Source organism: Neofelis nebulosa, chromosome 11, assembly GCF_028018385.1.
Source record: "Neofelis nebulosa isolate mNeoNeb1 chromosome 11, mNeoNeb1.pri, whole genome shotgun sequence".
NCBI lineage: Eukaryota > Metazoa > Chordata > Mammalia > Carnivora > Felidae > Neofelis > Neofelis nebulosa.
The window spans coordinates 16,082,740-16,097,460 of NC_080792.1; the positions used below are offsets into that span (position 1 = coordinate 16,082,740).

General features: G+C 39.7%; 1 protein-coding gene across 1 annotated transcript; it reads left to right on the top strand.

Moving 5' to 3' along the window:
- Window positions 1-10,307: 10,307 nt before the first annotated feature.
- MC4R (melanocortin 4 receptor) lies at window positions 10,308-14,234 on the top strand. Its single transcript, XM_058691921.1, has one exon. The coding sequence runs from the start codon at window positions 10,727-10,729 to the stop codon at window positions 11,723-11,725; it is 999 nt and encodes a 332-aa protein (XP_058547904.1). The 5' UTR covers window positions 10,308-10,726; the 3' UTR covers window positions 11,726-14,234.
- Window positions 14,235-14,721: the final 487 nt, after the last annotated feature.

Below are 14,721 nucleotides of genomic sequence, written 5' to 3' on the forward strand. Positions count from 1 at the left end.
ATCTCACTGGATGGCTCTGTTGGATTTGCACCTGCAGCCACTTTATCTCCTTTAAACCCATTATTCTCTGATAGCCCAGTGACTCTCTCCTGGTCGTCTTTCTGCCACTCTTCAGCCACTGTGACCACTCTCCAGCCTCCATAGCAGCCATGAAAATATGCCCGTAGACCTCCAGCTATAGGGAGCCTAACTGACCACGGGCCCCAGCGATTGCCCTCTGAAATCCATTGCCACATTTGCTCCAAGGTCACGCTTTCCACAGGCTGCTTCCTGCCAATAACTGTGCAGCAGGGGTACTAAATTAGGCCCATCACTGGGAGACCCGGGACACTTCTGAAGGACAGCTTTAGCACGAGGGCTCCCCAGTAGGTCTTACCAACCTTCTTCAGACTTCGTGGCAGGTCTGTGATGCTTCCATCCAGCCCTCCTTCCCTCTTTCCTTACTCAAGATCAGGCTCACATTGTGATTTGACAGCTTTTTCTGGCTCTCTCCCCATTTTTTTTTTTCTCTCAGTCATTTCCTCAGTAAAATCTTAATCCTACCGTGGAATCCTCCTCCCAGGAGACCCAGACTAACCAGTCTCCTCTGCCTACATTTCTTACATTTGCCTTATAAGCACATGGGCTTCTGAGGATTCTGTTCACAGTTCTCCTTTTCCCCCTTTCTAGTAGAAGCCTGCAGATTCCAGGACAGCCTGTATCTTCTGCAACCAAAATATGTGTCTCTATACCAAATTACTCTTCTGGGCCCCGTACCCATCTTTGCTAAGTAGGTATCTTCATTTAGATGTCTCAAAAGTACTTCAAATTCAGAATTTTAAAAACTAAATGTATCCGGCCTCATAAGAGGATTCCTTTTCCAATATTCCTTAATCAGGGGTAACAATCATAATGCAGTGCAGAAAGCAGACATACTCCCAGTGTATCAACTAGAGAGGGGCTTAGTACAGGAAATAGGTGCTTATAAAAATTTTGCAATGGCTATGGACCTTCAACTGTTCTCCTGCATTCAAATTTCGCACCACTTGATCTGGCTCCTGCCAAAATTCACCTCTGTCAGATCCTGCTAGGGCTCTGAGAAGGTGACTTCTGTCTCACTTATGCTTTCCAAAATTTTTACGAATGCATCTAATCGGGAAAAACTAATTCTCACACAGAATGCAGACAACAAGGGGACTGAGCAATGTAGATTTTAGCTTTCTGAACTCTAAATTGAAGCAGGTTGAGATGGAAATGGAGAGAGCCAATCCATGTACCTACCAGATTAATGGCACCAACATCCACCTGTTCGCTCAAACCAAAAAATGGAGGGCATCAAAGATTTCTTTCTTAGGAGCACCTGGGTGCCTCAGTCGGTTAAGCGTCCAACTCTTGGTTTTGGCTTAGGTTGTGGGATCTCACGGTTCATGAGTTCGAGCCCTGTGTCAGGCTCTGTGCTGACAGCATGAAGCCTGCTTGGGCTTCTCTCTCTCCTTCTGTCTCTGCCCCTCCCCTGCTCTCTCTCTTTCTCTCTGTCTCTCAAAATAAATAATAAAATAAAAAACTTAAAAAACTTTTTTAATTAAAAACATTTCTTTATTTTCCTCATTCCGTTCATAACTGATTAGTAGTCGTATCTGCAGCAAAACTGACACTGGCTTATCTCAGATCTTCACAGACTCTTACCTAGGCTTCTGTAATAGCATCTTAGTGGTTATCTAATTAATTATCTCAACCCCTCGTCTTTACCCTCCATAATTCCACTCTGCTATTCCCAAATTTTATTATATTACTCTTTCAGTCTTGGAGCTCTCTATCCTACAGGCAATGTGGGATTCATTCAACGTTTTTAAGTATTGTCATAGAGGCCAAAGAGCCCCCAACGACCTGTCCCATGCTAATATCTCCAGACTCATTTCTGTGCCTCGTCTTAGCGCGCTCCAGCCATGCCAAAGTATTTTCCATTCCTCAAAATTTGCAATATTGTTTCACACAACCTGATTTTGCAGAAGTCAGTCCATCTACCCTGAATTCTAGCCCTCACCACCTCTTTTACCCAGCTAAATCCTGTTTTCCTCCAATTCTCATCTCAATAAAACACCTCCAAATGAAGAGACTGTCTTTTTTTTCCCATTGGATACTCTTTCCTGCTCTGTCAAAGATTAGTTGCCCACATTGATGGGTCCATTTCTGGGTTCTCTATTCTGTTCCGTTGATCTGAGTGTCTGTTTTTGTGTCAGTACCATACCGTCTTGATGATTACAACGTTGTCATACAATTTAAAGTCTGGAATTGTGAACCCTTTTGCACTGTTGGTGGGAATGCAAACTAGTGCAGCCACTCTGGAGAACAATATGGAGGTTCCTTAAAAAATTAAAAAGAGAACTACCTTACAACCCAGCAATCGCACTACTAGGTATTTATCCAAAGGATACAAAAATGCTGATTCAAAGGGGCACATTCACCCCAATGTTTATAGCAGCACTATCAACAATAGCCAAATTATGGAAAGAGCCCAAATGTGCATATACTGATGAATGGATAAAGAAGATGTGGTTTATATATACAATGGAATACTACTTGGCAATCAAAAAGAATGAAATCTTGCCATTTGCAACAACGTGGATGGAACTACAGTGTATTGTGCTAAGCGAAATAAGTCAGTCAGAGAAAGACAAATATCATATGATTTCACTCATACATGGAATTTAAGAAACACAACAGATGGACACAGGAGAAGAGAAGGAAAAAATAAGATAAAAACAGAGGGAGAAGAGGGGAAAACCATAAGAAACTCTTAAATACAGAGAACAAACTGAGGGTTGCTGGAGGGGAGGTGGCTGGGGGGAAGGGGTAGATGGGGGGTGGGCACTAAGGAGGGCACTTGTTGGGATGAGCACTGGGTGATGAATCATTGAGTTCTACTCCTGAAACCAATACTACATTGTATGTTAACTTACTTGAATATAAATAAGTAAACAAACAAACAAACAAATAAACTGCCTTAAAAAGAAAATCACCTCCGGGGCATCTGGGTGGCTCAGTCGGTTAAGCATCCGACTCTTGGTCTCAGCTCAGGTCATGATCTCACAGTTTGTGAGTTCGAGCCCCACCTCAGGCTCTGCGCTTACAGCATGGAGCCTGCTTGGATTTCTCTCTCCCTCTCTCTGCCCCTACCCCACTTGTGTTCTCTCTCTCTCTCTCTCTCTTTCTCAAAATAAATAAATAAACTTTTAAAAAAATAAAAGAAAAACAAAACAAACACAAAAAAAACCACTTCCAATGAAGAAGTTAAGACCAACCCAAGCAGATTATTTCCATTAATTACTTAATATACCACTGGTCACAATATCTAGGAATTATTAGCTTACAATTAAGTCCACCCATTTAGATGATATCTATACTGAAGTTCCCTGATGGCAGATCCCATGCCTTATTTTCCCTCTATCGTTGGAATATAGTAAGTGCTCAGTCAAATACTGGTTGATAGAAGGAAGGAAAATTAAGCAAACTAGATATAGGTGTTTAAATTAAGCAAACTAGATATAAAAAAGTTAAATTAAGCAAACTAGATATAGGCAGGAAAACTACACAGGGGCTATTGCTATAAGTCAAATGAGAGTGATTTTTTTTAAAAAGAAATATTTCTAATATTTTGAGATAAATTTATGTTTCATGGTTATCAATTTTATAAAGCATAACATTTTAATAATATTTTATTAGGAGTAAAAGTATTTTGGGGCACGTAGGTGGCTAAATCAGTTAAGCGTCTGACTTTGGCTCAGGTCATGATCTCGTGGTTTGTGAGTTCAAGCCCCGTGTTGGGCTCTGTGCTGACAGCTCAGAGTCTGGAGCTTGCTTTGGATTCTGTGATTCCCCCTCTCTCTGTCCCTTCCCCCTTCACGTTCTGTGTGTGTGTGTGTGTGTGTGTGTGTGTGTGTGTGTGTGTCTCAAAAATAAACATTAAAAAAAAGTTTTGAAAAAAAATTTGATGTGGCTTCATCCAGTAACTTCTTAAACTTATTTGTACATAGAACCTACCTTCCCACACTATTATTTTTCAAGTGCCTATTATACTCAGTTCAGATGTAATGCTCATTTTGAAAATGCATGTCTGCCCCAAACTCAATTGCTGTATCATGGAACATTTCGAGCACAAATTCTAAGTTTGTTTTTGCACTGTTTATACAGGGGAAACCCTAGGTGAATGTGGCAAACTACCTAGATGAATCGAGACACTGGGGACATAAAACACACACACTCAAACATTTACCAGCTGCCTCAGCTCGCTGCGTATGTCGTGAAGCACTGCCCTCCTCATGCGGTATTACAGCTTCTTGTGAGATTTCAGATAATCCCTCTACCACTTTGTAATAACTCACAAGCTGTAACCCTTTTGAAATTCACTTCCTCAAGGGAACTGCAGATCTCTTTCTAGGGAAAGCTCAATATTTCTTATAGATTTATGTATATTTAATACGTGTATAACTGTTCCACTCTTTTGGTAGGTTCCTTTCTTTTTTGTTTAATGTATCACTGATGAAGTTTATGAGTGTTGTGTATCTAACCCCATTTTTTCCGATAAACCCTAGTTATTGTTGTTTTGTATAATTTTGCATAGCACTCTGGGTTTTAGAATACCTATGTCACATCACAGCAGAGCTAAATGTAACCTGAATTCTGAGCACGAGGTGACGTGTGGAAGTGTTGATTTTTACACCTGAAACTAACATTGCACTGTATGTTAACTAATTGGAATTTGAATAAGAACTGAAAAAATAAATGTAACATGTATTGGAATATACAGTTTGGGAAACATTCATATAGAACAAATTATTCTGACTCTAAAATTCTTATTTAAAAGTGTTTGTTACCATATCCAACATGAAATAGAATCCTTATTTATAAAAATATATCTCTTGGGGCACCTGGGTGGCTCAGAAAGTTAGGAGGGTGACTTCGGCTTAGGTCATGATCTCACGGTTTGGGAGTTCAAGTCCAACGTCAGACTCTGTGATGACAGCTCATATCCTGGAGCCTGTTTCAGATTCTGTGTCTCCCTCGCTCTCTGCTCCTCCCCCGCTTGTGCTCTGTCTCTGTCTCTCTGTCTCTCTGTCTGTCTCTCTGTCTCTCAAAAATAAACAAACATTTAAAACAATTTAAGAAAATAAATAAAAATAAATAAAAATCTCTTATGTCTATTGGCTGATGTTTACATGTCTTCCAGATTATGTAATTGCTGTCTACATAGAATGTCCTAGTAAAATCAATATACAATTCATATGCCACATGTATGTTATTATTTTAGGGAATAGAGTGTACAAACATTAACTAAATAGTTAACATGAACATTTTATTGCCTATTATAAAATGAAGAATAAATTTTTTAAAATTATGATATTTATTGTATATTGTAAGGGTTCTATAAATATATGGCCTGTAATACATTTTTTGGTTGAAATCTGTTTATTATTATCTTTAATAGAAACCAAACATGGTTCTACTATGGCAATTTAAATATATCATTTGTAAAATAAAAATAAAAATATAATTTGTCTTCAAATCTTTCAAAATTAGACAACACTAAGATAATATAATAACTTTCATCAAAATACTTTTACTCTTGTTTTCACAAAATTTTTTTAATGTTTATTTATTTTGAGAGAGAGAGACAGTGTGAGTGGACAGTGTGAGAGAGACAGCACAGAGCCTGATGCAGGGCTCAAACCCACGAGCTGTGAGATCATGACCTGAGAGAAAGTCGGACGCTTAAACGAATGAGCCACCCAGGTGCCCCTCAAATTTTTTTCTGATAAAAAATTTCATAAACTTTATTTATATGCTACTGTAAACTCTGAAACTTGAAGAAGGCGGTGAGTTTGCAATATCTTCCAGAATTATTTGACCTTGGAATCTTCCCTTTTATTTTGCAATGGAATAACATTAACAACACCTAAAACTGGTAATCCATCTAGCTCAGTTTGATAAATACTTCTCTTTAGTAATGTCTCATATTTATTGTTATTAAATATAAAACAAGAACTTTGCTCATAAGAGAGATCTATTCTGATCTAACTCAATTTTGTGTCTATTAAAAAAAGGAAATCTGCAATAAATTTTCAAAAACACCATTAATGTGTCTTACATTGCTGACTGTGTTTCTTCTGGCTCATAGAGAACTAAACCATGACAGGCAATTAACATGGATCATTGGAGGTGACAAAATGTCATCTTTCAGCATGATTAACCATATGATCAACGTTTTATAAATCTGCACCAAATAATTAAATTTGAGATATTAAATGTATATGGCTTGCTGAGATTTCAGTGTGATCATGTTTCTAAATAAAATCCTTTTTTTGCAAAAAGCTAAAAGAAAGTGTTTTCAATCACTAATTTTAGCTATAATTATATAATTCTGTATGAATTACACAGTACATATAAATAAGTTTAAAAATTGTTTTTAATGTTTATTTATTTTTGAGAAAGAGAGAGACAGAGCACGAGTGGGGAGGGGCAGAGAGAGAGGGAGACACAGAATCTGAAGCAGGCTCCAGGCTCTGAGCTGTCAGCACAGAGCCGGACGTGGGGCTCAAACCCACGAACCTAAGATCCTGACCTGAGCTGAAGTCGGATGCCCAACGAACTGAGCCACTCAGGTGCCCCAATAAGTTTTAGAAAGTAAGGATGACTGTGCATTCACAGGTATGGGGGGAAAGCATTTCACGTAGAGGGTGTAAACTCATGGGAAAATCCCTAGTGTTCGTGTCATCTAGAATATGATTGTGACTACAATCAAGTTTCTGTGAAGAATAGTGAGAAATGAGTTTGGTAAAGAGAAAAAGAGGAATCAGACACACTGGTAGAACAGAAGATATTTTACAAGTGATTGCATATAGGGAGTTCTGAGAAAGACAGAGAAATCAAAGATGCTCTGAATGTTAAGCCTAAGCCACCAACAGAAGTAAGTAGCACAAAGTCAAGAGCTGACTCAGGACAAAGATGAGACAGAGTTGACTATCTGGTGCTTCAGCAATTCAAAAGATTTCCTCCCTGTGGCTTAGTAGGCAATGCACTATTCACATACATCCAAAACAAAAGAAAGAAAGGATTTTCATGTAATTTGGGTTTGTTGCTTATAAATAGCTCCGATAACAAGTTTTAAATCAAGGTAATTAATGACAGCTGTTGTAATAGATAACACCAATATTTCAGTAGTTTAACAACAGTGATAACTATTGCTTGCTTAAATCACAGTTCCCTATAGTTGGTGGGCGAGGGTGTTGGGGAGGGGAGCAGAGGAGTGAGCTCTGCTCTTTCCAGTTCTTCAGAGCTCTAGGCTCCTTCCATGATATGGTTCTGCCCTCTAGAACAGGAGACTCCAAAGACATTCTGCAGCTGGCTACCAATGAGAGAAAGAGTGTAGAATCGTAAGGGAGATAACTTAATGTGCATCACTTCTATCCACACTGCATGAAGTAGAATTCAGTCATGGAGCCCCACTGAATTCCAGGGATGGCTGGAAGGGACTAATTTAACCCAATGCTCAGGAACGATACCTAGCATCGTCTCAGTCGCAAAGTGTAAAGAGGATACCGCACTTACCTAAATGATTGAGAACTTCAAATTAGCCCTGGAACAATTCTTTCTTAGTGCCCCTGTTATCAGTAGCCATGAATCATAAAGAGATAAAACCAAAAATACAGCAAGAGAAGAACATTAAATAAAATTTTATAACCTGAAGCTTAATTAATTTGTGACTTTGCCACAATCTTTCAAACTTAGCTTCAGCAAAACATTCAGAAGCTCTAATAACTAGCACTTGGCTGGTATTAGAATATGCAAAGTTGCTAAGGTATGTGTGCATTTAATTGACAAAACTTTGAATTATGGAGGTAGGTTGACCGCTATAAAAACAACAACAACAACAACAAAGCAAAACAAAAAAAAAACAGTTCCAATTTCTTCACATCCTCACCAACACTTGTTACCTCCTGAGGTTTTTTTTTGGTAGTAGCCATCCTAACAAGTGTGAAATGATTAGTCAGCGTGGTTTTGACCTGCATTTTCCTGATAATTAAGTTGCTGAGCACCTTTTCATTAATCAGGTCGCCATTTGTATGTCTCCTTGGGTAAATGTCTATTCAAGTACTTTGTCTATTTTTATCTTATCTTATCTTATCTTATTTTATCTTATTTTTTTTGCTGTATTTTTTAAATCATTTGAGTATAGTTGACACACCATGTTATATTCATTTCAGATATACAGCACAGTGATTCAGCATCTCTATACGTTATGCTGTGCTCGCAAGTGTGGCTACCAACTGTCACCATTCAACACTATCACAAAATTATTGACTATAGTTCCCTTGCTGTGCCTTTCATCCCCATGACTTATTCATTCCGTAACTGGAAGGCCTGTGTCTCCCACTCCCCTTTCCGCCCCCTCTGGCAATCACCAGTTTGTTTTCTGGATTTATAAGCATGATTCTCTCTTTGCCATTTTTAAATAGAGCTGCCCATTTTGGTTGGTTAGTTGGTTTTTGTTTTCGTTTTTATTACGATTCAGTTGTAGGAGATCCTTACATATGTTGAATATGAACTTCTATCAGATAGATGGCTTGCAAACATTTTCTCCCATTCTGTAGGTGGCCTTTTCATTCTGTTGATGGTTTTCTTTATTCTTCAGAAGCTTTTCAGTTTGATGTAATCCCACTCATCCCTTTTTCCTAAGCCTATTTTGAGAGAGAGAGAGAGAGAGAGACACACACACACACACACGGGAGGGGCAAAGAGAGAGGGAGAGAGAGAGAGAATCCCAAGCAGGCTCCACACTGTCAGCCTCGGGCCCAATGCGGGGTTCAAACCCATGAACTGTGACATCATGACCTGAGCCAAAAACAAGAGTTATATGCTTAACAGACGGAGCCACCCAGACGCCCACTCATCTGTTTTTGACTTTGCCGTCTGCAGTTTGGGTGTTTAATCCAAGAAATCATTGCCAAGACCACTGTCAAGGAATTGTCGCCCAATGGGTATACAGTTTCAATTTTGCAAGACGAGTAAGTTTTAGATGTCTACTGCACAACACAATGCCTATAGTTAATAATATGGTATCATGCATTTTAAATATAAGAGGATAGATCTTACCACAAAACAAATACACACACACACACACACACACACACACACACACATACAAGAACATAAGGAAAATTTTGGAGTGGTGAATATGTTTAGGACCTTGATTGTGATGATGGCATCATGGGTATATGCATATGTCCAAACTGATGAAAATGTGTACATTAAATATGTATTTTTATATCAATTAGACCTCACTAAAGCTTAAAAACTGAGTTTTGCTTAATTATAGATCTTTTTCCTGTTGAGTTCAAATATAGTTTATATTAACACTATATGGTTATTAAATATCATGAGTGAAAATAAAACTTTTCCAGCTATGACAACAGAAACTCTGTAATAGAGAAATATCAGATATTAGTTCATAAAAAGTGAACCCCTTCTTGAACCCTTTGATGAACTGCAACTACCTTCCTAAGTTCTCCCACTGAGAGCATAATCTACTTGTATTATCAAATATTCTCCCTGTGTTTCAGGTATTTTATTTTTTTAACAGGTTTTGGTTCTTTTTTTTTTTTTTAATGTTTATGTACTTTTTGAGAGAGAGGGAGAGAGCAGAAGCAGGGGAGGGGCAGAGAGAGAGACACACACAGAATCTGAGGCAGGCTCCAGGCTCTGAGCGTTCAGCACAGAGCCTGACGCGGGGCTTGAACTCATGGACTGTGAGATCATGACCTGAGCCGAAGTCGGTCGCTCAACCAACTGGGCCACCCAGGTGCCCCTTAGGTGTTTTAAATTGAACCATTATTGCCTGGGTTCTTAAATCAAAGAAATTGAGAGTAAACAAATTCAATATCTTGACCAAAAAGACTGTGTATCTATTTCAGGAACACACACACACACACACACACACACACACACACACACACACACGTCTCTCTTTGAAGCAGTAATCAACCTGGGGTGCCTGGCTGGTGATATCAAAGAATGGCCTCTAGAGACGAAGTTGTTTTCCTTGAAAACTTGACAGGAAAATTCAGTCTCTCTCATCCTGCTTGCTTCCCAATTCTACAAGCTTCTGCATCTGAATCGGTATTGCCCTGCAATTTGTATCTCCGGATTATCACCCGTGTCTCACAGACTTCCAGTGCATTTGGATTGGTCAGAAGGAAGCAGAGGAGGAGCCACTGTGAACATTTTTTTCCCTTCGCACACCATAAAATCAGCAGCAGCTACTAACACTCAAAGCAATGCTTCAGGTTGGGAACTAATACCTCAGAGGCAGCTGGTGTGAACATGCACACACGGATTCAGCTCCCAGTGGCACAGCAGCTACTAGGAAAATTATTTTGAAAAGACCTGACTGAATGCCGCAGGCTAAAGTTAAGGTGGAAGGGAGGACAGAAAAGCAAAGAGCAGACTCTTTCAACTGAGAATGAGTATTTCAGAAGCCTAAGATTTTACAATGAAGGTGATCAGAGCCATTCCTGGGAGACAGTAAAAACTCCATTTCCAGCCTTGGAGCATGTGACATTTACTCACAACAGGCATGCCAATTTCAGCCTCAGAACTTTCGGGCAGACAAAGGCGTGGAGAAAAGCACTGAGGCTACCTGACCCGAGAGATCGAATCAATTCCGAGAGGATCTGAATCCACCTGGTGCAGGATGAACTCCACTCATCACCATGGAATGCACACTTCTCTCCACTTCTGGAACCGCAGCACCTACGGACCGCACAGCAATGCCAGTGAGTCCCTTGGAAAAGGCTACTCTGATGGAGGGTGTTATGAGCAACTTTTCGTCTCCCCCGAGGTGTTCGTGACTCTGGGTGTCATAAGCTTGTTGGAGAATATTCTGGTGATTGTGGCAATAGCCAAGAACAAAAACCTGCATTCGCCCATGTACTTTTTCATCTGCAGCCTGGCCGTGGCTGATATGTTGGTGAGCGTGTCAAACGGATCCGAAACCATTGTCATCACCCTATTAAACAGTACAGATACGGACGCGCAGAGTTTCACCGTGAATATTGATAATGTCATTGACTCGGTGATCTGTAGCTCCTTGCTTGCATCCATTTGCAGTCTGCTCTCAATTGCAGTGGACAGGTACTTTACTATCTTTTATGCTCTCCAGTACCATAACATCATGACGGTCAGGCGGGTTGGGATCATCCTAAGTTGTATCTGGGCAGCTTGCACGGTTTCGGGCGTTTTGTTCATCATCTACTCAGACAGCAGTGCTGTCATCATCTGCCTCATCACCATGTTCTTCACCATGCTGGCTCTCATGGCCTCTCTCTATGTCCACATGTTCCTCATGGCCAGACTGCACATTAAGAGAATTGCTGTCCTCCCGGGCACTGGCACCATCCGCCAAGGGGCCAACATGAAGGGTGCAATTACCCTGACCATACTGATTGGGGTCTTTGTTGTCTGCTGGGCCCCGTTCTTCCTCCACTTAATATTCTACATCTCTTGTCCCCAGAATCCTTACTGTGTGTGCTTCATGTCTCACTTTAACCTGTATCTCATACTGATCATGTGTAATTCCATCATCGACCCTCTAATTTATGCACTCCGGAGCCAAGAACTAAGGAAAACCTTCAAAGAGATCATCTGTTGCTATCCTCTAGGCGGCCTCTGTGATTTGTCTAGCAGATACTAACTGTGCAGATAGAAACGTGCATAAGAGACTTCTTCATTCTTACAGAACCGGAACGTTGTGCTTTGATGACCCTTTTTTCCTCTGTGTAAGGCATGGGTTGAGACTATCTGTTGTATAAATTTAAGTTTATGACTTTTTTTGGAATGGAAACAATGCCCAGTCTCTGTACATTTCTAATGCCTTGCTACTTTTTGGCTGTACAATGTTAATCCATATTATAGGTTGTAGGCACTATGAATGTATAAAGAAAAAAAAAAAACCTCTTATTAAAAGCATAAGAATGTTTCTTGTTACTCACAAGGATTTGACACTTTGCTTGTTTTAGTAACACAGAAATCACAGAATCATTAAATATACTCTAACAAATGGCTTCTTACATTACACTATCTAACACTGAAATGTAGAGATTTGATTGTAGCATTTGGGGGTAAATATTGAAGGATAGATGCTTAGTCAATAAAAAAAAAAAACCCTGAAATTTCAAATAATAAGACGTGTTCATTCTCCTTGTACAGAGCAGAAACAAAGCTCCTATTGAGAGAAAAACAGCTTAAAAAAACAAAAAACAAACAAACAAACAAAAACCCTGAGATCTTGAGCCAGAAAACTAGGTCTGTTTCTCAAAGACAAAGAGATTAATCAATTTGCCCAAGCAAACAGTCTGATATTCCACAAAGGCAATTCAGTCTGGGGTAGAGGGAGACAGCAGTTATAGGGATTAAAGTAGTCTAGAAAATCTAAGTGAACATGTCAAGCTACACTTCCTGATACCAGACCATTTTCAACCATCATTAGGAAAAACAGAGAATAAGGTCTTTCTATCCCTTTAACCAGGGACCCAGCGTCTGCTGAAATGTCCAGAAAACAGTGGTGCTGCACTGAGGGATCTGGCTTCCAATCTCTAAAGAACTACATGCTCAGTATTGAGTTCTTCTACTTTTCACCTGAAAGGGACTGGCTGTTTACTTATTGCTTATTTTCTGTACTGGAGTTTAAGTACTCATTATCAAGGATTTTAACTTGAAAAACCAAACCTATAGCACAAATATATCCATATAATATTTGTAAAGATCTAGAATAAGGGAACCACTAATGCTGATGGGTGATGAGCAGGAAAGAAGGCACTACCTGAATCCCAGAGGACGTCGTAACATAAACCAGAACCTGTACTTTCCAATTCACGAACGCTTTAAAAGTAAGAGAGAGAAAATACATTAGGCTGAGGATTACCAGTAAATTATCCTTTGCTTTCATTTAAAGTGTCTTCAAATGCTCACAGGCAGAGAGCACATGCAAAGGTGTTTCTGAATTCAAATATAAAGGTTTTACATATTGACAAGTCCCGAGAAACCTTCAGCATTCACGTGGAAACATTAGAATGGTGAGGTTCAAGTTTACACCTGAAAGGTGGCAAGGAAGCTTGACTGACTATGGCTCCTCTATTTGGATGCAAAAATACATGTGAGGACTTAAACACAGACTGATCCGACAGTCAGAACCCAAAGCTGTAGCAGAACACAGATAATGTTTTTGTCTTTGCTGCTATTCCTGTCCATTCTTTCACATAGTGAGTTTGAAAGATCCCAGGGACTGGAGACACGGAACGGAGAGCTCTAAGTACGCCCATCCCGCGCGGTGGCTGTCCTTCCAGTCGATTCTCTCCCTTCAAGTGTCATCTCAAATGCTGCTTTGTCCACTGAGAACCACGCCCCAACCCTTCTTCCACTGGCAGGAAATCTGGCTCCTTTGTCTCCACTTCTGTATCTCCTCTTGGGGCAGTTGGGATGAGGGTTAGTCATGAACCTCCCCCTCCAGACTTCTCTACACACCCAGGGCACAGTAGGCTTCCATTTCTTCAAGTGCTAAGACAGAGTCTTACTCATTTTTCCTGTTTTCCAAACATGCCTCTATCATTTTACTCCCTCTTTCTCCAGTAAAACCAAGATTTTCCCAGAGGGACATATCGTCACCACCCAAAGTCCAGAGTTCACATTAGAGTCCCCTCATGGTGTGGTATATTTTATGCGTTTTGACAAATGTATAATGAAATGCATCCACCATTACATTACAGAATACAGCATTACTACAGAATAGCGTCACTGGGCATTGAGGAGGGCATCTGTTGGGATGAGCACTGGGTGTTGTATGGAAACCAATTTGACAATAAATTATGTATAAAAAAATCCTCTAATGCTCTGTCTATTCATCCCTCCTTTCCCTTAACCCCTGGCAACCAATGATCCTCGTACTGCCTCCATAGATTTGTCTTTTCCAGAATGCCTTATATTTGGAATCATACGGTATGTAACCTTCTCAGATTGTCTTCTTTCACTTGGTAATATGCATTTAAGATTCCTTCATGTCTTCATGGTTTGATTGCTCATTTCTTTCTGTGCTGATTAATATTCAATTGTATGGATGTAATACAGTTTATTTATCCATTTATCTACTGAAGAACATCTTGGTTGCTTCCAAATTTTGGCAATTATGAATAAAGCTGCTATAAACATTTTTGTGTGGACAGAAGTTTTTAATTCCATGCCAGGAAGTAGGAATTTACTTTTAAAAACTTTATTATAAATACTGTGATACATGTTCCCATCCTTAAATATTTTGTTAAGGGTGGTTAGTCAGTATTTGAATTATGCTGGGAAGAAATATACATCTGAAGCATAACTCAAATACTGGTAAGGAGTATATACTCCAGATGTGAAAGCAGCCTCAGATACCTTTATTGAAATTTTCACCAGAAAGTTCAATTGATAAGTATGAGGTATATTTGAACTTATTTTTTCACTGGTGAAATGAGTGGTTTTTAAGACTTGTTGTTGACTTAAAAAGTTATATGGTGGGGTGCCTGGGTGGCTTAGTCGGTTAAGCATCTGACTCCCGATTTCAGCTCAGGTCATGATCTCATGGCTTGTGAGTCTGAGTCCCACATTGAGCCCCACATCAGGGGGCAGGGACTGCTTAGGATTCTCTCTCTCTCTCTCTCT

Bases quoted from the DNA above. Each gene is read 5' to 3' on its own strand.
- MC4R (XM_058691921.1), top strand. From the start codon at position 10,727: ATGAACTCCACTCATCACCATGGAATGCACACTTCTCTCCACTTCTGG.